Source organism: Dunckerocampus dactyliophorus, chromosome 4 (genome assembly GCF_027744805.1).
Source record: "Dunckerocampus dactyliophorus isolate RoL2022-P2 chromosome 4, RoL_Ddac_1.1, whole genome shotgun sequence".
NCBI classification, from domain to species: domain Eukaryota; kingdom Metazoa; phylum Chordata; class Actinopteri; order Syngnathiformes; family Syngnathidae; genus Dunckerocampus; species Dunckerocampus dactyliophorus.
This window is the reverse complement of record NC_072822.1, coordinates 26,439,090-26,462,397: the sequence shown is the minus strand read 5'-3', so window position 1 is coordinate 26,462,397 and position 23,308 is coordinate 26,439,090. Positions and strand designations below refer to the sequence as shown.

The window sequence follows — 23,308 nt, the reverse complement described above, 5'->3', positions numbered from 1 at the left end:
TCTTTTGTCAAATGGCCCCCGGCCGCACTTTGGACTTGTTTAGCTTGCCTTTTGGTGATGCCACTTTGACATAACTCATCAGTGACTAAGAGCAAGTTACCTCCGCCCCTCCCCCGCATCCCCACCCTGAGCGTGAGCTTACGATATCTCCCAGCACATGTGAGAGGCACACCAGCGGCGTCATGCGTATAGGAACTGGTTTGAGCCGGCAGAGTGACTATCAAAGCAAACAGATTAGGAGGCAACTGCTCAAGCAACCTGTGTGTGACGGCTGCAAGCCTGCAGATGAAAAGCTGTAAAACTCAGCAAAAAGATGTAGTAAATATAATAAATGCTTGCAGCAGTGGATCATTATGAGTCTGTTGAGAAGGATCACACAAAAAGCAAAGCATGGACATGTCCAAAGCCTGTAATGCTACTTTAACAGGCTCTTATCTGGAGCGCAGCGATGATTAAATAGACTCCAGCACAAACATCACCGTGCTGCGGAATCACCCCCACCCGCCCCAGCCTGAGCCGAACTGGTTCTCGCCGGTCTGATGTGGTGCACGGCTGTATGAGGGAAACCCAGGGAGGCGTAATCACATCCTTCTCTGAGTAATACTGCCCTTTCAAAGAGCATGTATCATCAGAACAAAGAGCAGAATGCAAGCAAGAAATGTGCTCATCACACACTTTATTAGAGGAATTTAGGCTGGGTTGTGACTCAGAACTACCATTATCTATTGATCGACCTGATGAGTTTTGTGTATATTACATTTAGGAATATATTCACATATATTTCCACTGATGTCCAAAATCTTTCCAGCGAGAGCCGTGTACAAAAAAATTGAAGGATGCAGATACTATATAGTTATATTTCATATATATTACATTACTATATACATTCGATATAATATAACTTATGCTAATATAATAAAATACATATTACACCACTGATTTTTTATCTCATTTTTCATCAACATCAACTAACTAACAACTAACAACATCTAACAACTAACAACTAACTAACATCAACTTAGCTTTGTGTTGTAGGCTCATTAATAATTCATTCATTTTATTTTTAGAATATGTCGAGGGCCAATAAAAAAACGAGCTGCCACCAAAAATGGCCCCTCGGGTGCACTTTAGACCTAAATAATAACATCATAATGATGTAATATTGCGTGATGAACATGATTTCCTTTAGAGCTATATATCTAAAAATATATTCCTTTCTTCCTTTCTTATATTTGTGTAGTAGTCATACATGAAGCTGATCACGTCTGCGTTTTTTGTTTTTTGTTTATATTTTAAAGTCGCCTGACCATCTCACTGAACATTTTCAACTACCCTCTCATAAAAATAAGATACGTTGTTGTGCCTTTAGTGATGCAACGGCTTTCACTGTGGTACATTCAAGGTTACTGCCTCCCCCCTTGACACTTTCACTACTTGTTGGCTGTATGGGGTCCAGTTATTAATGTATTAGTTTAGATTTACAGTACCTTTAGAGCTATAAATATATGAGTGAGTGTACCGTATAAACACATTGCCATGTGGAGAAACATGATGAATGCACATAAGCACAAAGTTTGACGTGTGTATACAAAGCAATTTATTAAAATTGACATCATCCATGAAAATCATTGTGCTGTGTTGACATGACAGTGACATTTGGAGCCACCATATTAAAAATATATTCATAATGACAGTGTTCATTTGCAAACAAGGCATGTGTTCAGGACAGGCATCCACGAAGGTTCTTCTGGCACTAAAAAGTCAAATGTTGCAGCTTTCCGCCAGCACCATCACAGAGGTGTCTGCTCCTTTGTTGTGTCGTACTGCTTCACAGTGGAGAAGTCGTGTCCTTCATATCTCCAGTTAGCTTATCTGGTTCCATCCGCTCATGGCGGGACTCCCCATCGCCTTGGGCGGGAGCAAGTGGCCTCGCAGGGCGGCCTCTTGCAAGCACAAGCACCTGCAGGCATCCCATCCGAGAGCGAGCGAGCGAGCGAGCGCAGGTCTTGGGCTCCAAAGTCGAGCCGAAAAAGAGAAGACACAGGCGGCTAAAGCAGTCAGCGCAGTTTGAGCATGTGTCGGAGCATGCCTGCGATCTGGAGGAACTTGTCCTTTTTTCTCTGTTTCAGAGCCATCAGCGCCCGGGCCGTCTCCTCCGGGTCGTGCGAGTGGGAGAAGATACTCCTCACCCGCTCCTCCGCCTTCATGTCACCCGTCTTCTGGAAGAGTCTCGTCAGGGCGTCTTGGCTGACATTGTCGAAAATGTTGGCCACAGCTTTCTTGCGGTGCGCCGTGTCGAACTTGTTGCCGTGGACAGTCGGGCTGACCCGGCGGCAGTCTGAGGACACGTACGTGGACATGTCGCCTCTTGGTTGTGCGCTGTGTTGACGCCCGAGCGGCTTCGGAGGCTGAGTGAGTGCACCGAGCGGCTTCGGAGGCTGAGTGAGTGCAAGAGAGCTGAGGCTGCGTGCTTTTATGCTGCTGCTGCTCTACTCGCCAGCAGTGACGTCAGCAGTCGGGAAACTGAGAGACGACGCTTTGAGCGTATTCGGGCTGCTATTCTCCAAACTACAGCGCAAAGTGACCTCATCCTTTGTCTCAAATACGAATGAATAATCGTATTTTAGGCTACCATATTAGTCCATTAGTTTTCTATATGAAGTCACCTCAATCTAATAAGATCAAAGATCAATCATTTCTTAACTCATTTAACAAGATGTTTATTTTTTATTTGGTGATTGGTATGGTATGGTTTATTTGTTTCACACATCTTTATACATTGCTTCTCAAACAGTCGAGCACTCCCCTTTTCTCTTTAATTACTACTGTTCACTCATGACGCAATAAGCTAGCAAGCAAAAGTCTTATTTTGGCCTAACATGGCTTATTTCGATTATTATGTCTGCTATATTGGGTAATATAAAAATAAAGTTACTATGGCGTGTTATTTTATGTCTAAAGGGCTCTTATAATGGTAAAAAAAAACGTATTTAGAAGTTCATAACCAGGTGTTCTATGTTCAAATTATGAAGATATTCAATTTATTAAAATGGAATCCTACTTCGCGGTAGGGTCTGAAACCATTTAACCACGCTACACGAGGGAAGACTGTAGTGTGTATTTCTGTCAATAACTTTATGTCCAAGACGGGGTTTCCTTATATAATAACATGGGCGCGACAAGTAATGGGCGCGTCATCTCCTGTTTAGCCTTTGTCTTCAGACCCTGTCCCCCAGCAGGGAGCCTGAATCCAGACATTTGCATTCAGTTGTCAAAGAAAGTATTCTCTTTTGATGTAACCTCTTTCTGAGACACACCGGCACCTGGTAGACTTGGCTTCTTTTGTGATGTATTTCATTTGCATGTGATGAGGTACAAGAGTCAGAGCCGGTTCACAGTCTCAGGTGGAAACTGTAAAGCATTTTATCATTTCAGCCTGTCATCCACACTGCAACGGCGCTCTGGGTGTCCTGAAACAGTATTATTTGAAAACGGCGTCGTGTGGACAAGCGGAAAAGCTACTTTCTGAAAACGATGACGTGACCGCCCCATCGCCATCACGTGACCGGAAGTGAGCGGTATGTATTGCTGCTGAAAAGCCAACATAATATCTGGATATTTCGACTGACGTGACTCAAGTTGACATTCTCCTAATATTTTTTTGTCTTATACGCCAAAGTGACTTGCAGAAATAATTCCACTTCGTTATCAAGTTGGACAAGCCGGGCAAGCGGAAGACGACGGAGCTGCGTGTTGGTGTGCTTCAGGTATTGCATCGTTTTCACCCAGTGGTCCATTCCTGTGTGGACGTGACTACTAAACTACTAAACTACTACTACTAAACCCCCCAACAAATCGCGCAAGTGATTTGTTTTATTTGTCGTTATTTCAGACGTTACTAGTAGAGTACACCGACACTAGTTTGTTTTAACCAGACCAAAGTAGTATCGTTTTCTGTGATTACCATCATGACCCCGTACATTACTGGTAAACAAACCATAGGAATAATTTTCATAGTTCAAGACTTACTATAAAAGTATCATTGCAAAGGATATTGCCGGCAACAGCTTTGATGTTAAAGGTTAAAAAAATAATAATTTGGAAATTTGAACGGGCCGTTTATGGACTACAGGCGGTAGTTTGCGCATGTGTGGTACAGTCAGTACCATGCAGTGCACCATCGTAAACTAGCACAATAATTAATCAAAGCAGTGCATTATTATGGCGAGTTTTTTTACAGCTCTCGTCTTGAATCCTTGTGTTCCTGTATCTGCCCCCACCTCCTGGATCAAGGTAAGTCGAGAGAAATTAATTTCGGGAATTCATTACATAGTAAAGGTGGACTTTTTAGCTGAGCTGAACGATGAATGATTAGGTTGTTTATCCAGGTTGTTATTCTAGCACAAGGGTGTCCAAACTTTTTCTAGCGAGGGCCAGGGAAGTCTGGAGAGGCCTGCAGACCATCACAGGCCATGGTAAAGGAGTGGGGAGAGACCAAGCCAGTGGGGACAAGATCTGGGCAGATGAACTCAATCTGTTTTTTAACAGATTTGAGTCTGCCCCCCCTCCCTCCCCTACCAACACTGTTGTTTCCCTGAGCAGCTCCTTCAGCAGCAGACTGTTACACCCACGGTGTAAGAGGGAGAGGTTCCGCAGGTCCTTCATACCGACCGCTGTCAGGCTCTACAACACCTGCACCACCTGAACCATGTTGTAGTGCTTTACTTTACTGTTCTCTTTACTTGTCTTGCTTGTTTGCTGCTGTAACAAGTAAATTTCCCCGCTGTGGGATAAATAAAGTACATACATACATACATACATACATACTGAAAATGAAAGGATGCAAGCACACTTTGATATTACGTAAAGCACACAGAGAAATGCTAAGAAGCTATATTTAGCTCAAGAAAAAACTGCATTTCACCTTTGTAATATAGGGGAAATGCTACTAAAAATGACATAATACGAGTTTATTCTTGGAAAATTACGACTTTTGTTCTTTATTAGATTATGACTTTTTTTTATTAATATTTTTACTTTATTCCCGTAAAATTACAGCTGTGTTTTCCATTTGTGCTGGGGGGTTTTTTCCAACGATTTCATTTCAGCTGTTGCTCTTCTCTTAACATTTTTATTTTTTATTGGTTTTGCAATTTTTGCTGATGCTGTTTTTTTTTTAATGTTTCCATGTTAAATTACATTTTTAGAGTGTGCTGCGGGCCGAAAAAACCAGAGCTGCGGGCCGCAAATGGCCCCCAGGCCGCACTTTGGACACCCCTGTTCTAGCAGGATGGAATTTGTCTGCATTGTTGTAGTCTTCTTTGTTGTACAAAGTATTCATGATTATTGACGATTATGTTATGTAAATGTTGTTATGTATTGTTTTATGTAAAGAGAACACTAAATATTGGGCCTGTCGCCCAAGGTCAGCTGGCATAGGATCCAGCATACCCCTACACTAGTGAGGACAAGTGGCATAGAAAAAGGATGGATGGATAAATAGTGTGCACTTCACACACAGTTTACTCATGATTTTTATCCAAAGGGTCAATATATAGTCCCAAAACGGACGCTCATGTTCTTGTAAACATTTCTGGAAAACCAAAATATATTTGCGTTAGTTATTCAAATAGGAGTGTTTGAAGTGGTGTTTGAGGCCGATGCTGGCTCGTTGATCCTACTTGACAACATCAACAGGCGTTCCCCCTTCAGTCAGAGTCACAACTCTGGCCATAAACAGCCATGGTGTAAAACTTTTATGTACTTAGTTTTGCCGACGCACATCCTGACTGCCTTATAAGGAAAAATGGCGATAAGCGACTCAGGAAGTGTCTTTTTTTTCCTGAGAGTGCAGCAGAGTGAAGGTCATGCACCGTATGCCCGGCATGTGGCACTCACTTGTCTGCCCAGTAGAACAATGAACCAGGAATCCGTGCGGGTTTGAAGTGAAATAAGATCCAGATCCTCCAGGCAGCTGTAGTTTCCAGGTCTGGGTGAACAATGTGTCGCCACAGGATATCTGTCTGTCTGCAGCTGGCATTGCAGGAGACACGGAATGTCACTGCACCTATGCAAAAAAAACTGTTGGCTGCTTGAGATGGTATATTTATGACCCCCAGGCAAAGCAACGCACAATAAGACTTCAGCGGGAAGGCGGAAGCCAGAACCTTGAGCTGTTGACCCTATTCTCCTGTGCACGCCAAACATTCTTGCTTTATCTTAACAAAAGCAGCACTAAATTTAAACAGGGGACTGAGGGACTGTGTCATTTTTCCCCTGGGAGGGAGATTCCCAAGAGACAGTAAGTATGATAAAACCTCTTCCAGAGATTAATAGTTGATATTGCACAAGCAACAATGCCAGATTCCCTAAAATAGAGTCCACAGATAAGAGCCTTCAAGTTTGAAAGTCCTACATTTAGTCCTTTAGTTTACTCACGCAAAACTGTTAAACAGTTCTATTTATTCACACTTGTGCTGACATTTCAACACTGAAATACTATCAGTTGACTAAATCTTCGATGCTCTAGATTGATTTTACGGTTACCCCTGCAATTAGCAGAAATCTTATGTAAGACGGCTATTGTAAACGTTTTTTACAGGCTGAAGGTGTTGGATAAGTTGCACAGTTCATTCAACCAGTGCTCCACATGGGATGCACTGTAATAAAGACGGTACTGTTATTATAGCCAGTAATGTTATTGTTATCAGAGTTCATTAGCCAATGTTTACCCGTTGCCTTCCTTTTCTTTGCATAACTGAAAGAGGTATTTTATCGTTTCAATGATAACCTTTCAAACTTTAAACTCAATCCTTAATCCATCCACTCATCCATCCATCCGTCTTCTTCCGCTTAGCTAGCTATGTAGCTAAACTGAAGGGCCCAGAGTTCCCTCTCTTCAGCAACTTCATCCAATTCTTACCTTCCCAAGCCAGTCCTCAACATAATCCTTCTAGCGCAGGGGTCTCAAACTCAATTTCACTGGGGGCCGCTGGAGATAGGGTCTGGTTGTGGCTGGGCTGCATGAAGTATTAGGAATAGGGCTAGGAATCTCAGGGTACCTCATGATACGGTATGACACACGATGCATGGCTCCTGATAATGATAATATCTCAATACAATCATAGGGTGGAACAAAAAAATAAACACATTTCATAGTTTGTATTTTGCCGCATTCAGCTGGGATAGGCTCCAGCTTACTCGTGACCCTAATGAAGACAAGCGATACAAAAGGGGTGGAATTTTTGTAGCATATTTTAACCAGACTACAAGCAGCAATGGTACAAAAAGAATGAGGATGTTTTTGCAACATAAGTGTAAACAGGATTTTAGTTTCGGTGTCTGAAAAACAGTAAAGCTATTTTAAAGTCATTCAGAAAACACAACATCTCGTGTCTCTCAAGTAGATCAATGCTATAAAGTAGAATCATATCAAAAATAAATATTTTTTATAGCATTTACACTACTCCTCCATGTCTAGTCGCGGGCCGCAAAATATGACCCGGCGGGCCACAAATGGCCACGGGCCGCAAGTTTGAGACCCCTGTTCTAGCGTGTCCTGGATCTTCGCTGGGGCCTTCACCTGCTCCGTAGTGCCTGGAACACCTCCCCCAAGGGCCACCTTAACTGGCTTCTCTTGACGTCAAGGAGAAGTGGCTCAACTCTCTCAACTCTCTTGTTCGTTTGGTCAAAACCTTTCTGGTAAACCCAAACGCTTTGTTTGGGTTGAAATAAGCTATGAAAATAAAAGTTTTATTTTTATTTTTTGTATTTTTGTAACTCGCAGGCTGAAAAAGTGTGGGCACCTCTGGCCTAGTGTGAGTACGCCCTAAATGACTCTTAGGGGCATCATTGGGACTAATGTGCAGCTAATGACTGCACACATGCGTTTGTGGTTAGAGCGAAACAATGCATGGCCTGTGGCTACATCTGACATTAAGGCCTTACTGGAATATGTTGCATGCAGCAAACGCCCAGTGTGTCTGTTTGGCAAATGGCTGCTTATGTAACAGTAGCACAGGAAGTGAAGGGCATCTGGGCAATAGAGAGCCTCTGTGGAACATTGAGGACAACCTATCTTGCTGCTTCTACACTGTAAGAATACATGTTTGGGAAAACCTAATAACGCCGGCTTGTGGGGAGCAGGTAAATTGAAAAGGTGTCACTTGAGTGATCATGTGCATCTCAGGCAGGTAGCCACTTTTGGCAATTTGCAGTTAATTAGGTACCAACTACAAACTGATTATTGGGAACAGAACCCCTCCCTCCCCCTCGTTATAAAAAAAAACATCCGTATCAGAACAAAGCAGGGCTGTCTTCCAATAAGGATTTTCATAGTCGAGTCTGATTCATTTTGTCCGCAGTCGACTAATAGTGGAATGTTTTTTTTAAAGAGCAGAGCCGATACCAACAAATAAACTAGTAAGCGACTTTTTCCACCTCAAAGAAACAGGCCAAAACACATAGATAAACAAATAAACATGGTAGTTGTGCAACAACAGTACCTTAATTTCTTGAGTGACACACAAAGCAAGATGAACAAACACGGTCGCTTTCGGCTAGTAGGCATATCACACATCAGAAAAGTGCGCATAAAATAGGAACAGCATAGCTTAAAAAAACACAAATTGCCAAACCTCTCAGTTAGCAGCCTAATTTCTTGCATTAAAATTCATAATATAAAATGAAGTTGTCATTAAATGATACACTGTTGGTTGTGTGCGGCATGTTACGTAAGAAGCTGCTGACACAAGTTGCACTTCCTTTTCTGGACTTCAGATAATTTTTTAGTAACCAGTACGAGCCGGTAAGTCTGTCGATGTCGACGGCCTTCTTAGCATTCAAAGCTAGCGCTCAACCCAGCTTACTTTGGATTGTGCCACTGAAGCGGATGATTTTCTTCATGCGTGGTAAGCATGGTCATCACCCTCACAGAAAAAACGATACCGGTATGAACCGATATCTCATTTTTATGCCCAAGGGACGTCCCTAGGGTACAGTGTTTGTCAAACCCACAATCTCCCAGACAGTAACATACACGCATAGCAGAGTTCATGTTTCCTGTTCTCAGCTTGGACCTTGTTCACTCTATCCATCAGCACCACCACCCGGGAGGGACTGCCCTCATGTGTATGCAGATTAAATGACAACCAGGCAGTGCAGGCATTATCGCACTGAACTGGCTCAATCCGGCTTCCACTCACTTCACGGCTGGCTGCACCGCATGGGAGTGAGGCCAAACCTACTGTTCATCTGTCCATGCAATGGATCCTGTTCTGTGCCAGAATCAGCAGGCCTCTCTGGGTCAGGTGGATCATATTAAGGTCAGTACTGTACATGATTTCGTGGACCCAGTACACCCCCCAATTTGAAGATGTTGACAAGACCCCACCCACCCATCATTTTAGAAGCAAGCTCTTTCATGTCCTCTATGTGGCACATTCCGTGCATTCATCCTCCTTGAAAAGATCTGACAGCTTCTACCCACATGTAACGTGGAACACCCACAGTTCAGTTCGATATTCTGGTGGGGGGAAGAGGTGAGTGGCAGTCATGGCTACAGACACACAATAAGAAGAATGGCCATCACACTCAAAGTCATTGTATCTGCTTGTGTATTAAAGGAAAAGCCCATGTACATGTAGTTATGGAGTGTGTATTAATAAGCTAAAGAAGCCATAGTAATGCTGTACAATACATACTGAGCCTGATTCATCAGTTATGTTCATAGGATTGTCCTTTCATGTGTTCATACCAAAACCTACAGTCATCAGGAACTTTGAAGAGAGGTGCTAAATCATTGATGGACAAGAGGGTGGTTGGTTTACGGGTGGGTTGAGGGGGTTTGGCAGCAGACTTCCCAAGGTAATGGTCAAGTTGATGTATGTAACACATGTCCCCAACCACTGCTGATGGGCTGAGAATATGGAATTATGAGAAAATTAATATTTGGCAATTGAAGTAAAGATGCTCAAAGGTGCAAGAAAACACATTTGAAGGTGTCATAATAAGGAATACATTTCATTCATGGGATGTGACCAATGAGTTATATTTAATCTAAATTGACAAAATGCTCATGAATTGTGCAATTCAGGTCAAAATTTTTACTCCAGCATTTTTTATTCTCGATATCCTTGCTTACCTTCCATCCATCCATTTTCTATACCGCTTCTCCTCTTTAGGGTCGCGGGGGCATGCTGGAGCTGACTTCGGGCGACAGGCAGGGTACATCCTGGACTGGTCGCCAGCCAATTGCAGGGCACATATAGACAAACAACCATTCACACTCACATTCATACCTACGGACAATTTAGAGTCTCCAATTAACCTAACATGCATGTTTTTGGATGTGGGAGGAAACCGGAGTACCCGGAGAAAACCCACACACGCAAGGGGAGAACATGCAAACTCCACACTGAAATGCTCAAGGGAAAATCGAACCCAGGGCTTCCCGATCTCCAGACAGTTACTGTGTTGGCCGACATGCTAACCACTAGACCAACGTGCAGCCCCTTGCGCCCTGTCCTTTTTTAATGTCCTCATTTATTCTAACTCAATAATTTTCTATTTATTTAATTTTACATTTGTTTGAACATTCAAACAAAATGTATTCCTATTTCACTACTTTTATTACATTTTATTCTTATTTTTAACAATTTTATTCTTCCTTTGCCTTTATAAAGAAATAAATTTAAATGAAAAAATGTAAGTCAACAAAATACAGTTTTCAGTTCGAGTTCAGTTATGTTACAAAATTTTTGCTAAGATTTTGCCTTGGCTTGTTTAGCATCCAAAATACCGTCTGGTTCGTTTACGCCGCCATCTTGGATCACACATCACAAGACAAAATCTCTCGATACCTGCACGTGATCGTGCAATGCATTGTGGGCCACGGCCGCTGTTTTAGGACAACAGCGTTTGTATCAGAGACCGCACAAAAGAGTAAGGCGACGGACGAGACAAGGGCGCAAGACCTCCAAATTTTATGACTGTCGTCATTTCAGATGTATGTAAATGTGACGGGATTGGCTCCATCATCGACGGACGGGCGGGGGGGTTCCACCAAAACTAGATAAAAGTGATGTTAAATGCTCAGTTGTCCATTCATTTGTCATTTGTAATTATTTCTGCATTTGTGTGTCTAGAACGGATTAATTGGATTTACATTATTTTCTATGGGAAAATTTGCTTTGTTTAGAGTCTGTTTTGGTTTGAGTCGGACATTGATGTTAACCAAGGCACCACTGTATTGTGTCAACATGTGACAGATAAGGCGGGAATGAATTATCAGTAATAGGCATGACCCCTGCGCTTCCTCTTATGTGGCATGTGGTTATTATTACAAGGACAATGTAAATCCTTTCAAGCTATTATTTCAAACAACATATTACTACTTTCATGTGGCTACTGTTTACTTAAACTGGGTTACAGCTTCACCAGTGATGTAACAAAAAAGGTTTGGGTTATGAAAGTGCCAGCTTAAAGTCAAAGCTTAAAGGTCAGTGCGGGGCCAAAATACTATAAAATACTCGATTACAGTCTGTTTATCATTAGCAGAGCTAGCTGTGGGAGACTTCAGACACAGGTGAGGTAACCTTGAACACACTGCTTCTGACAGCTCAGCTCAAGCTCAGATGGCATACGGCTCCCATGGCGACGCAGTGGAGGGCAGGCGGTAGAGGAAAGGGAGGGTTTGCCATGGTCACCAGAACACAGCAATACCAAACAAATACTGCAGTGCATTTTTAGCCTCATTTCTGACTCAAAGCAGAAACAGTTTCTATGGAACAGTTCCGCTTTTATGCTTTGGTAAAATCAGGCTAAAGGGCTGCTTACACAATTGACACAATAAATCTGGAGCCTGAAATGCAAGCCGCCATGCTGTTGTTGTGTGGTCTTGATGGTAAGATTCGCTTGCACTGGAAAGTGGATATTTCTATGTACGTTAAATTACAGTAAATTACAGTGCACAACTGAACTAGAGTAAGGTGACCAAATGGCCTGTTTTCCCAGGACATGTTTTGTTTTCATGTCCTGGCTTTCCTGGGGTTTTTTTTTCCTACAAAGTGATGAAACTGTCCTGGTTTATTTTATTTTTTTCATTGAGTCATTAAACTGACTGGCTTTAGGGCAGGCATCACCAACACAGCCTAGCACAGGGGTGTCCAAAGTGCAGCCCGAGGGCCAAAATTAAAAATCAGCAATTTTACAAAAATAAAGTCAAAATATTTTGAGAAAAAAGTAGTAATCTAATATTATGAGGAAAAATAACATAATTTTAGTAGCATAAAGAAAAAATTTTTTTTTTTAAAGTTGTAATATGGAAAAACAAACAAAACAATGACTAAAGTTGTAATTTTTGGGAAATTGGGTTGCAGAAAAAGGGACGAGAATAAAGTCAAAATATTATGCGCATACGCATAAAGTCATAATTACAAGAAGAAAGATGAAATTGTTCGACAAAAACACAGCAAAAATAAAAAAAAAAACAGCTGGAATTTTACGAGAATAAAGTGACAATATTAAAAGATAAATAAAAATTGTATTCGGACGAGAAAAAAAACGGCAAAATTTTCCGAGAATAAGCTTGTGACCTTATGAGGAAAACTGACATCTTTGTCATTTTAGTGGCGTAGAGTGAAAATATTTTTTTTAAGTATGTTTTTTTTTAAGTCGTATTTTTATGAGAAACAAACAAAACAAAATGAAGTTGTAATTTTTGGAACAATGATTTTGGGGATAAAGTTATAATATTATGGAAATAAAGTTGTAATATTAGGAAAGGTTATTTAAGAAGAAAGTTGAAATAATCGGAAAATTCAAAAACAAGCAACAGCAAAAATGTGGGGAAAAATGTGCGAAGACCAAAGTTCACAGTAACAATATGCTTTTTCAGCTATATCACAAAGCTGTGATGCAGTCTAACTTTATAGCATATCCACAGTTTAGTTTACAAAGTATCACAGTGGCTCTTTCATTTTTCAGTATCGCTGGAAAAGGGTTGGACACTCTTAGCCTAGCATTTCTGTGTCTGTGTTAAAATACTGACCCTCCTATGATGTTCAAAAGGTACTGGCCTTCTACAAAGACAACATGAAACAACACAAAGAAGCACATGAAGTGACGGGGCCTGGCCAGACGCCAGCCAAAGGAGAGTTCTGGAGCCGGTCGTCAGTAAGCCTATTGTGTACTGTGGCAGAAGGGCCAGATCAGACAAGGCTGAGGATGGTCATCAGTGGGCGTTTCATGGTTATGAAAGCAATACGCCTCAACTGTTATGTAGCTGTTTTTTTGGCTAGCTTGTAAAAATGTGAACCAGCCAAGTCTGTCCAAAGGTAACACAACATTTGGGTTACAAGGTGCTAGTGGGCGGTTTCTGTTACCTTTGTAACAGGGTCACGTTGTTTCTCAGTGTTTCTAATGTATAAGACAACCAGTTCCTGATAATAAATGGATACATACTGTTGTTGTCCTTATCTCCTAGAGCAGGGGTCTCAAACTCATGGCCCGTGGGCCATTTGCGGCGCGCGACTTGTCTTCAAAGATTACTGTAATACGGCCTGCGACAAGCCAATGTTACTCGTAGGATGCACACACGAGCCTACACTGAACTAAGAGTGAGTGAGTCACTTAAACAAATGTGGTAAAAAAATTCCACCCATTTTCTATACCGCTTGTCTTCATTAGGGTCACGGGTAAGCTGGAGCCTATCCCAGCTGAATGCAGCAAAATATAAACTGTGAAATCATTTATTTGATTCACCCTGTTACTGTATCAAGATATTATTGTTATTGTGAGCCATGTATCGCGTGTTGTATCGTGAGGTACCCCGAGATTCCCAGCCCTACTCCCAATACTTGATGCGACCCAGCCTCACTCGGACTCTACCTCTAGCAGCCCCCAGGTAAATTGTGTTTGAGACCCCTGTCCTAGAGGATTAAGCAGAGGATACAAGCACGAGTGAGGGTCTAAGTGTTAGAAATAGGAGTAAAGTATGAGAGTACAAGCATATTCACACTTCAGCATTTGCGACCCCGCATATTTGGATTTTTTAATTTTTTTATCAAAACATTTTAATTTATGAGAAAATGTGTGCTTTAAAGCTCCATAATTATACCAGTATTTGTTAGAAAACCCATCTCATTTACCTTAGCTTAGTGATCATTTACAGTATAAATATGTAGTAATGAATTACATAATGTTAGCATAGCACTTAACTGCATGGAAAGGCAGCACGCTGTGGCCAGGTTGAGTCGCACAGGTCATAGCCAGAGGCAAACTTCACCTTGCTTGTGGTGGTGCTCACCTTACCTTACCTTACTTGTCCAGGTTTTCATTGTTTTTCATTGGGTCATTACAATTTAAATTTAAATTTTAGTTTGATATTTTAATAGATTTGCTTTTATTATTTTCTTGTAGGCTACAGAATAATGGATTCGATTTTAGATATTAGCTGGTTTCAAGACACCCAAAGCGCTTCACAATGAAGTGAACCCATTATTCATTCACTCCTCAGTCACACACTGGTGGTGGTAATCTACATCTGTAGTCACAGCTGCCCTGGGGTAGTCTGACGGAAACGTGGCTGCCAATTGACGCCTATGGATGCTGGAGGGAGCGAGGATCAAACCGCTAACCTTCCAGTTTCTGGATGACCTGCTCGAGCTCCTGAGCCATCATTATTTAATTCCAGAGATGTTGAAGTCATTTTTGCACTGTTGAAACTTAAAGAGATATTATTTTAGGCATTACAAAACATGTTGAGTAACCTCTGTTGTTGGTTATATAGATAGTTTGTAATATAACTATTCTATCTATACAGGGGAGGCATAGTTTAAATGTATTGAAATTATAAGGCATCTTTGATTCAACTTCGAGTATCATTTCAGTATCTCACCACAGTGTGATGGTTTTTTGGTAATCAATATATGGTCACCCAATTTCAGGCACAAACTATATTAAGCTATTATAACCGCCGGGCCCCAGTCGTGAGGGCGGCTGGGTTATTTCTGTATTGCTCAAGTACATGCTACGCAATGCTGTATCAATAAACACAAGTATACATCCACATAAACAGAAAAACATCAGCTAAAAGCTCAACAAAGCCAATTTTAGTAAAACAGGCTACAATTCAGACTTCCATCACTTGAATGGGTAAATGTTGAAAACAAGCCAACAAGCAGAGATGATAATTATATATTGATTATAAAAATGAATAATTGCATTGTAAAAACAACTAATTTAACAAAGGTGGCGTTGTTGAACAGGTAAACTTTAGTCGCTCCAATGGTAAGTATCATTCTTTTACTATGTATAGTGAGGGAGCGATATTGGAACCGCCATATAGTGAGGGACGGCTGTATGTCTCGTTCATCTCGCTGTCCTCTTTATCCGTATCTATCATTCGTTTCTATCGTCTCTCCCTGTATGTCCCACTTTCCTGAGCTGATTTGAAAAAAGATGTGCCGGACAAAATCGAAGCGCTTCGACAAAACTTAAATTGAGTAATCCCTCGCCACTTAAAGCAGTCACAGCTTCACTCTGTCATTGTTTTTCAAAAATACAGTATATTGATTAATAAATCATGCTGTTTCCTGGTTGAATACGGCCTATTGCTAGTCAAAAATATGCTTGCTTAAGCAAAATCTTTACATATTTTAACATATTTTTTGCCTAACTAAAGCATTTTCAAGGATAAAAATAAAATATATAGCCATTCAGAAGACGCACTCAAAAACGTTGTGATATGAAGTATTCTACACTGGTCAGTAGGTGTCTGCAATGGTACGTTGATGAGACAATAGCCACAGCAGGAATTCCAGTAAACTGCAGACGACCGAACCCGAAAAACGGACTCAGAAGGGGAGAGGAGCGCCTCCGTCAGTCAGCCAACGAAAAACGACCGGCTCGAAAAAATGCCTTGGAAAAGACACCAAAACCAAGCACCTACATCTGCAACCGCTGCAACCGTGACTGTCACCCGCGTATCGGGCTATACAGCCAGAAACAAAGTTGTCGTATTCCGCTATTCCAGCTCAAGGCGCAGATCCATAGTCTTCCGAGACTGACGGATGTCAAGGAGGAGGATTGGTACCAGTGTGAATTTGACTATAGGGGTGTTATTTCATGCCTAGAGGGCTCTAATCATGTTAAAACCTGTATTTAGAAGGTCGTAAACAGGTTTACCACCTATGAAAATATTCTATTCATAAATAAGGAATCCTACTTTGCCAAAATTCACTTATCACGGTCGGGCTTGGATTCAATTAATCGCAATAAAGGAGGGATTACATTTTACAGATTTGCAGAGGTCAGTGTACCCAATAGGGTGAATTATTGAACGGCAACTCTTTAGATCTTTTCCAGGACCACAAAGGTAGATGCATAATATGTACCCAAGCAGTAAAAGGTAAATGTCACGGGTACAAAATAGCTTGGATAACAACCCAGTACTGTAAATCCCTAAAGGTACAATCATTAGATGTGTTAGAAAATACCAGTATCACGATGTATTGCTCATAGTACATTATTAATACACCAACATGATATATTGATACTGTTGCTGTCCAATTTCCTAGTAAAGCAGTGCAGCAAGTTAGACTTTTTCAATATAAATCCCTGTATTCTTGCAGCACTGTCTATTAAAATGTCCAATACAAATAGGTTTTATTTTACTACCTTTCTATCCGCCTGCTTTACTAATTGCTGCTGCCCAGTGCTTTTAATATCCCTACTGCAGATACAGTAATGATATCAAAGTTTTACACAATTGTCCTAAGAGGAAGTCTTGCAGCAGGTCTTTCAGGATATTCTATGAGCTCAGAACGATTTAACAGTGCTTAGTGTGGTGGCTTGGAGGTGGAACTGAGAATACCAGCTAGCGTCAGATTGAGGCTGGTTCAAACCGGTCTGCTGGTTAGAAGAGAAACGAGCCTGAACAGCAGACCAGACAAAGAAGCAACCTCCCATCAGGGCTTTGTAGTCATACCGTACATACAGACAGACATACACACAACTAGAAAGAAATATGACATTGAAATTGAAAATAGATAACTGAATAAAACATACAGTAGCATACATCTTTAGTTTCAGCTTGGAAAGTCAACAAAGAATATTTGACAACTGAAAGAAAAGAGGCTGTCAAGAAGTGGGGAGTGAGTGATGAAGAGGGAAAGACTGAATTTAGGTCAACAGTCACTCACGCGCAACGCAAGATCGAGATCAGAACGGAGGCATGTTTTTCATGATCCAGTTTGCTGCGGCAGCACGTGTCTTCTCAGACAACAGCCATGTGCTCTGCAAGGGCAGCTTCATCTTGTTTGACATTCGCTCAACTGGAGCAGGAATAGAAAGAAAATTGCTTGCTTTCCTTTGTTTGACACAAAACACATGGGATGAATACCAAACAACACATCAAGGGGAACGTCCTAAACATAATGAGTGAATGAAATATTTGCAGTGGATATTTTACCCAAATTATGTACAGTATGTTCTTTGTACAAGTCCCTGACAGAACAAAGGTAGTAAAAATGATGGACGTCGTATCTGCATGTGACGGTTACAACCTCCCCCTCCAGGCAACTGCGAGTCCTGTTTGCCTTTGGTGTGTAATAATTTACTCTTCTTCAATCTACCTATGTACCACTTTTTCTTGTTTTTAGAGTTCTATAGAGCATAGTTATAGTCTATAGTGTCCGATGAATTCGCATTCTTTTTCTGAAGAAATATGAATACATATTTCTTAATGTTTAAATGCCATTGCCAGCTATACAATCAATTGATTGGCTAAAATGATCACACATTCAGGTCTCAGGTATTTATATTACTCCAGCACAGTACGGCCCATGGTTAACATTCTGGGATGCTTGAGTATTTTTTGATAACGACTTTACCGTCGTCCCTTGACACTTAGTGTTTCGAATTTCGGGCATCACTTGATCAAGGTTTTTCAACAACAAAAAAATATATAATAATATATATATAAAATATATAAATATATATAATAAGAATATAATAAATCCATCCGATTCATGGTTGAATAAGGCCTATTATTAGTCCAAAACTTTTATGTATTTTTTGCCTGAATTAAGCATTTTTAAGCATAAAAATGGCTAAATGAACTAAATTACAAGCGTAAGGGATTCAGAAAACACATTCAAAAACACTGTGAATGATATGTAGTATTCTACACTGGTCACTAGGTGTCAGTGCTGTTACTGTAATGTTCGGTGAGACACACAAGCACCAGACTTGATTCCCGGAACAACAGGCATTTATAGCAGGGTTCAATGATCTCAGGCACAATAACCCCTAACGAAGGCTACTGCAGTGGGCGTGACCCATGCCAAGCTAAAACTCAACTCTGAACCCCAGACGTCACTTCTTGTCCACCTGCCACTCTGCTCCCCTGGAGAACATATTTATAGCAACACACAAGCACACGTCTTATTCATGTTTTAAATGCCTTATTTACTTTTATTATGTCTACTATATTGGGTAATACGAGTGTAAATGTGACTACATGGGTGTTATTTCATATCTAGCAGCTCTAATAATGTTAAAAAAAAACGTATTTAGAAGGTCGTCAACAGATTTTCTATGGTCTAACTATGAAAATATTCCATTTAGAAATAGGGAATGGGAAATTCACTTATGATGGTCGGGTTGGGAACCAATTAACTGCGATCGACGAATAACTGCATTATCTAGCAACATTTTTTTTTTAATTCCCACATTTTGCCGGGGGTGTGTTGGTCTGCCAGGCGCTTGGGCATTTGTTGCCGCCGGCCTTTGTGCTTTGCTGGGCGGCTGTCTGCGGGCTTGTTGAGGGTGGTGCTCCGGTGCGTTGGTGGTGTGCCGTCGGTTCTGGGGGCGGGTGGGTGGTCTGGCTTCCAGTGACTGGTGGGGTCCGGCGGCTGGTCTGCTGCTGGCGCTGTGTGGTGGGTTGCCTTGCTGCTCGCCCGTTTGTATTAATATTTTTTTATTTATTTTATTCCGTTTTTTTTATTTTGAATGGGGATACACAGGCTCCATGGGGGCTGGTGCTGGGTGTTACATCTCTGCGGCCCGGGCCTCCGTTGGGTGGGCGGGAGGCAATGCCTCCTTCGTCCCTGGGCGCGGAGGTCCTGCGTCGGGGGTCAGGCATGGGGTGGCCCGGGGCAGGCCGGGCTCTGCTCCCTAAGGGGTGGGGATTGCCGTGGGGGCTGGCGCTACCGCTGTTGGCGGGATCCTTTTTGATTGCGGTGGCGTCTCTTGGCTTGCTGGTATGTGTCCCCCGGTGCCCGTCTGCCCTTGTGGGGTGTGATCTCTCGCCGGTCTCGGGGGTTGGCTGTCCTCCGGCCTGTCGGCGCCCTGTTTCTGGTTGGGATTGCCTGTCTGCGGCCCCTTTCTGGGGCTCGGCCTGGCTGTGTGGGGCGGAGCTTGCTGGGTGGTGGGAGGCAGTCCCTCTCCTTTCAGTGACAATTCTCAGTGACAATTACACGCTCACACATTCGCGCACATTTATATACATGATGACTTGCACACATACTGTAAATACCTGTACACACGTACATATACACACTCACAGTACATACGTACTTCCCCACATTACTCACTGGGTTAACCAGGGTGTTATTATGTTGTTGGTTTTATTACAGTGACGGTGATGTCGCCAATATGATTACAATGTTTTACAATTGTGTGCATTACAGTTATTGTCATTGTGATCACTATCATAGTTAATCATTTCGTTACTACTATTATGTGTGACTGTTTCAATGCAGTATTGTCATTGTGGTTGTTGATATTCATTTGTCCTCTCCAATTTCTGCAGTTCTATGTAATACAGTATATCCTTGCTTTTTGTGGGAGTTACATTCCAGGGCCACCAGGGAATGATGAAAAAATGCCTGTGCATTTGCATTAAGAGTTCCTGCGTAATAATCAAGACTCAGATTCAATATGCCTCACACGCTTATTAAACACATTTGAAATGATAGCGCGTATACTGTATGTACTCACCACGAATGAATGATAATATAAGATGATACATGAACAGATGGAATCAGAGTCACGATATAAAAGTTTTGCTTCTGTGTCTTGCAGCGACTATGGTGCCTTCAAGGATCAAAGTGTGAAATCTCAACATTTGGCTAAGAAACATTCAACTGTAATGTCACTTATTTATAAATTATTATATCTGAGGGTGAATGATGTGTTTTCTCCGTGAAAAAACAGCCTATTTTTGGATTTCCGCATATTTATGGGCCTGTAAATGCCGAATCACAAGTTTCAACTGCATTGTAGTTTACACTGGTATTGAACTGCACTTCCATCGTAACAAAAGTTTAAAAACCACTGCAAACTACACAATGGCATTAAAGTCAGTGTTTAATTACCTCATCTCTCCAAGTATGAATCACTTCGAGGATCTCTACTTGTGATACAACTCTTAGTGGTACAGCTAAACTGACATTCAGTGACTGATGGATGTGAGACTGAAAAATGAATTATCACTATGACTACGTTTTCTGTTTGATATCAATGTCGTTTCTATTGCTAATTCAAGTCAAATGTGATTGTGAGATTTGTGTCTGTAGATATTGCTTCTGCCGTTACTTCGTTAATGTTGTGAAACGCATTTCAAAATCATCCTCAGCCTTGATACACATGACTCCAGACTGTGAATAAAAGCCTTTCTCCAAACATGCTCGCTTTGTGTCCTGATGATTGAATTAATACAGAAGATTACTGCATATGGGACTGTTGTGGCTTGACCTGCCTGAATATGGGACTACAACTTGCTCCGCCACAGCAATGGCATTATGGATCATGGGCACGGCCTGCTGATTTTCCACATCTATCATTGATTGTTAAGGTCAGACTCGCGGTGGAACAGATTGCATTCTCTCTGGCAGGACTCCAACAGCAAAATCTTTATCTTGTTGCACTTTCATATAATGAATCGGTATTTCTAATCAATAAAGTCACTTATTCTCATAAATTCAGGTCATTTGAACCAGCTGAGCTTGAAAAAAGCCTGTAGGATGAGCAGATAGCAGGCAAAGTACAGACTTTAATCCGCACAACATCACAACACAAGCGGCCACTTTTAAACTGGATTCTCCTGCATTGTTTTGGCACGCTGTATAGTCTGAAAACGGTGAGACGCTGCCCTCTAGTGGTGGTATTGTGTAATGCAAACAAGCGAACAAATATTCCAAAAGCTAGTGGAACCTCAAGCTGGTTGTCTTTCAGTGCCAAAACAACTATTCCCATTGTTGATTAATACACTGGTGCTGCTCAAAAAAATTAAAATATGACCAAAAAGTTGATTTATTTCAGTAATTTCATTCAAAAAGTGAAACTTTTATATTATATACATTTATTACACGCAGACTGATATATTCCAAATGTTTATTTCTTTTCATTTTTATGGTTATAACTAAAAGCTTATGAAAATCCCAAACTCAGTATCTCCAAAAATTTGAATATTACTTTTGACCAATAATAAAAAAAAGATTTTAGAAATGCTGGCCAACTGAAAAGTATCAACATGAAAAGTATGAACATGTCCAGCACTCAGTACTTGGTCAGGGCTCCTTTTAACCTAAATCAATGCAGCAATACGGCGTGGCAGGGAGTCGATCAGTCTGTGGCACTCCTCGGGTAGGCAAGTTTGCTGGCAAATTAAGGACAGGGATACCATGGTCCTTGATTTCCAAAGTGATGTGATGGTTTGGGGTGCCATATCATTTGCTGGTGTCGGTCCACGTACTGTAAATAACAGGCAGTTTACGTCTTTATGGGCGGCAGTGGCTCAGGATGTAGAGCAGGTCGTCGGTTTGATCCTTGCTCCCTCCACCCAATTACTGTCGTTGTGCCACACAACTCCAGTGCTGCCCACACTGGTGTATGAATGTTTGGTGGTGGTCGGAGAGGCCGTAGGCATGAATTGGCAGCCACGTGCAGCTGTGGTTACAGATGTAGATTACCACCACCAGTGTGTAGCTGAGGAGTGAATGAATAATGAGTTCACTTTGGGCTCCTTGAAAGGCGCTATAAAATCTAATCCATTATTATAACAGGGGCACATGTATGCCATAAATTTGACCTTTATTATGTATTTCTGAATTATTACCTACTTATGGTGAATGAACGAGGCGGGGGGAAAAAAGGAAACTCCTTTCCACACAAATGGGTATACTTTCTAAACCTACAGATCCAAACCTGAATCATTTTGCAGTGAGGCAGCTGTGCTCACACGTGCACAATCTTCTTGTAAATCTGATGAAGCATGCACTGCCTGGTAACTGAGGTACAGACTCACAAGTACCTGCATGTACAACCCCCGGGCTTCTTGAAGGTTCCACCATTTCCAGTACATGGACGCCAAATGCAAAGTATTTTACCATTGGTGATGTGAACAGAAATGTTTGCATCATGTTTGCGCAAAGTGTGATCTCTCCATCACAGCAGGGTTTTTGTTGAGTTAGTTTTATGTGTAGAACATCAGGAAAAGAGTAGACTTAGACAAATCCCTAATATTGAAACAAACTGTTCTGTAAAACTTGGAAGTTTGTTCTCGTCTTGTTACACCAATTTTTAGAGTGTAAATGTACAACACTGTTAACTTTCTGTGTGTCCCCACCCAAAAAAACATTCAAAGAAAAAGGGGACAGTCGGTGGAATCATCACTACGTTTCACGAATGAGTGAACAGATTTGATGAAAGTCACACTCAGTGCCAACAATAGTGATTGCTTTTACTGACTTGAGTTCTCATGAGTCACTCAATGACATGAAATGGGTACTCAATTCACACACAGAATCAATGGAACTCAAGTCATCGACAAGTACCCATGAGTACACAAAACTCGAGTCTGCATCGAGCACCCGTGAGTCAGTGAAACTCGAGTCTTTGTCAACCTGTGACTCAGCGAATAGTTGAGTCTTTGTCAAGTACCCGTAAGTCAGTGAAATGCAAGCCTTACTTGATCACCCGCGAGTCAGTAAAACTTGAGTCTTTGTCGAGCACCCATGAGTCAGTGAAGCTCAAGTGTACGTCAATCCATGAGTTATTCAAACTTGAGTTTTCATCGAGCACACGCAAGTCAGTGAAACTCGAGTCTTCCTCAATCCATAAGTTAGTGAAAATCGAGTCTTGGTTGTGTACCCATGAGTCAGCGAAACCCGAGTCTTTGTCAAGTACCAGCGGGTCAGTGATAGTCAAAACTTTCTCGTGCACCATAAATCAGTGAAACTGAAGTCTTCATCGATCACTCCTGTGTCACTGAAACTTGAGTTTTCACCAACCCGTGAGTCAGTGA

The 23,308-nt window shown here is 41.5% G+C and overlaps 1 protein-coding gene across 1 annotated transcript; it reads right to left on the bottom strand.

Annotated features, from left to right (window-relative positions):
* Positions 1 to 1,554: 1,554 nt before the first annotated feature.
* tcima (transcriptional and immune response regulator a) lies at positions 1,555 to 2,451 on the bottom strand. Its single transcript, XM_054774666.1, has one exon. The coding sequence runs from the start codon at positions 2,358 to 2,360 to the stop codon at positions 2,058 to 2,060; it is 303 nt and encodes a 100-aa protein (XP_054630641.1). The 5' UTR covers positions 2,361 to 2,451; the 3' UTR covers positions 1,555 to 2,057.
* Between the last annotated feature and the right edge of the window lie 20,857 nt (positions 2,452 to 23,308).

What these genes read in the sequence shown, in the direction of transcription:
- tcima (XM_054774666.1), bottom strand. Translation starts at nt 2,360, where the DNA reads ATGTCCACGTACGTGTCCTCAGACTGCCGCCGGGTCAGCCCGACTGTC.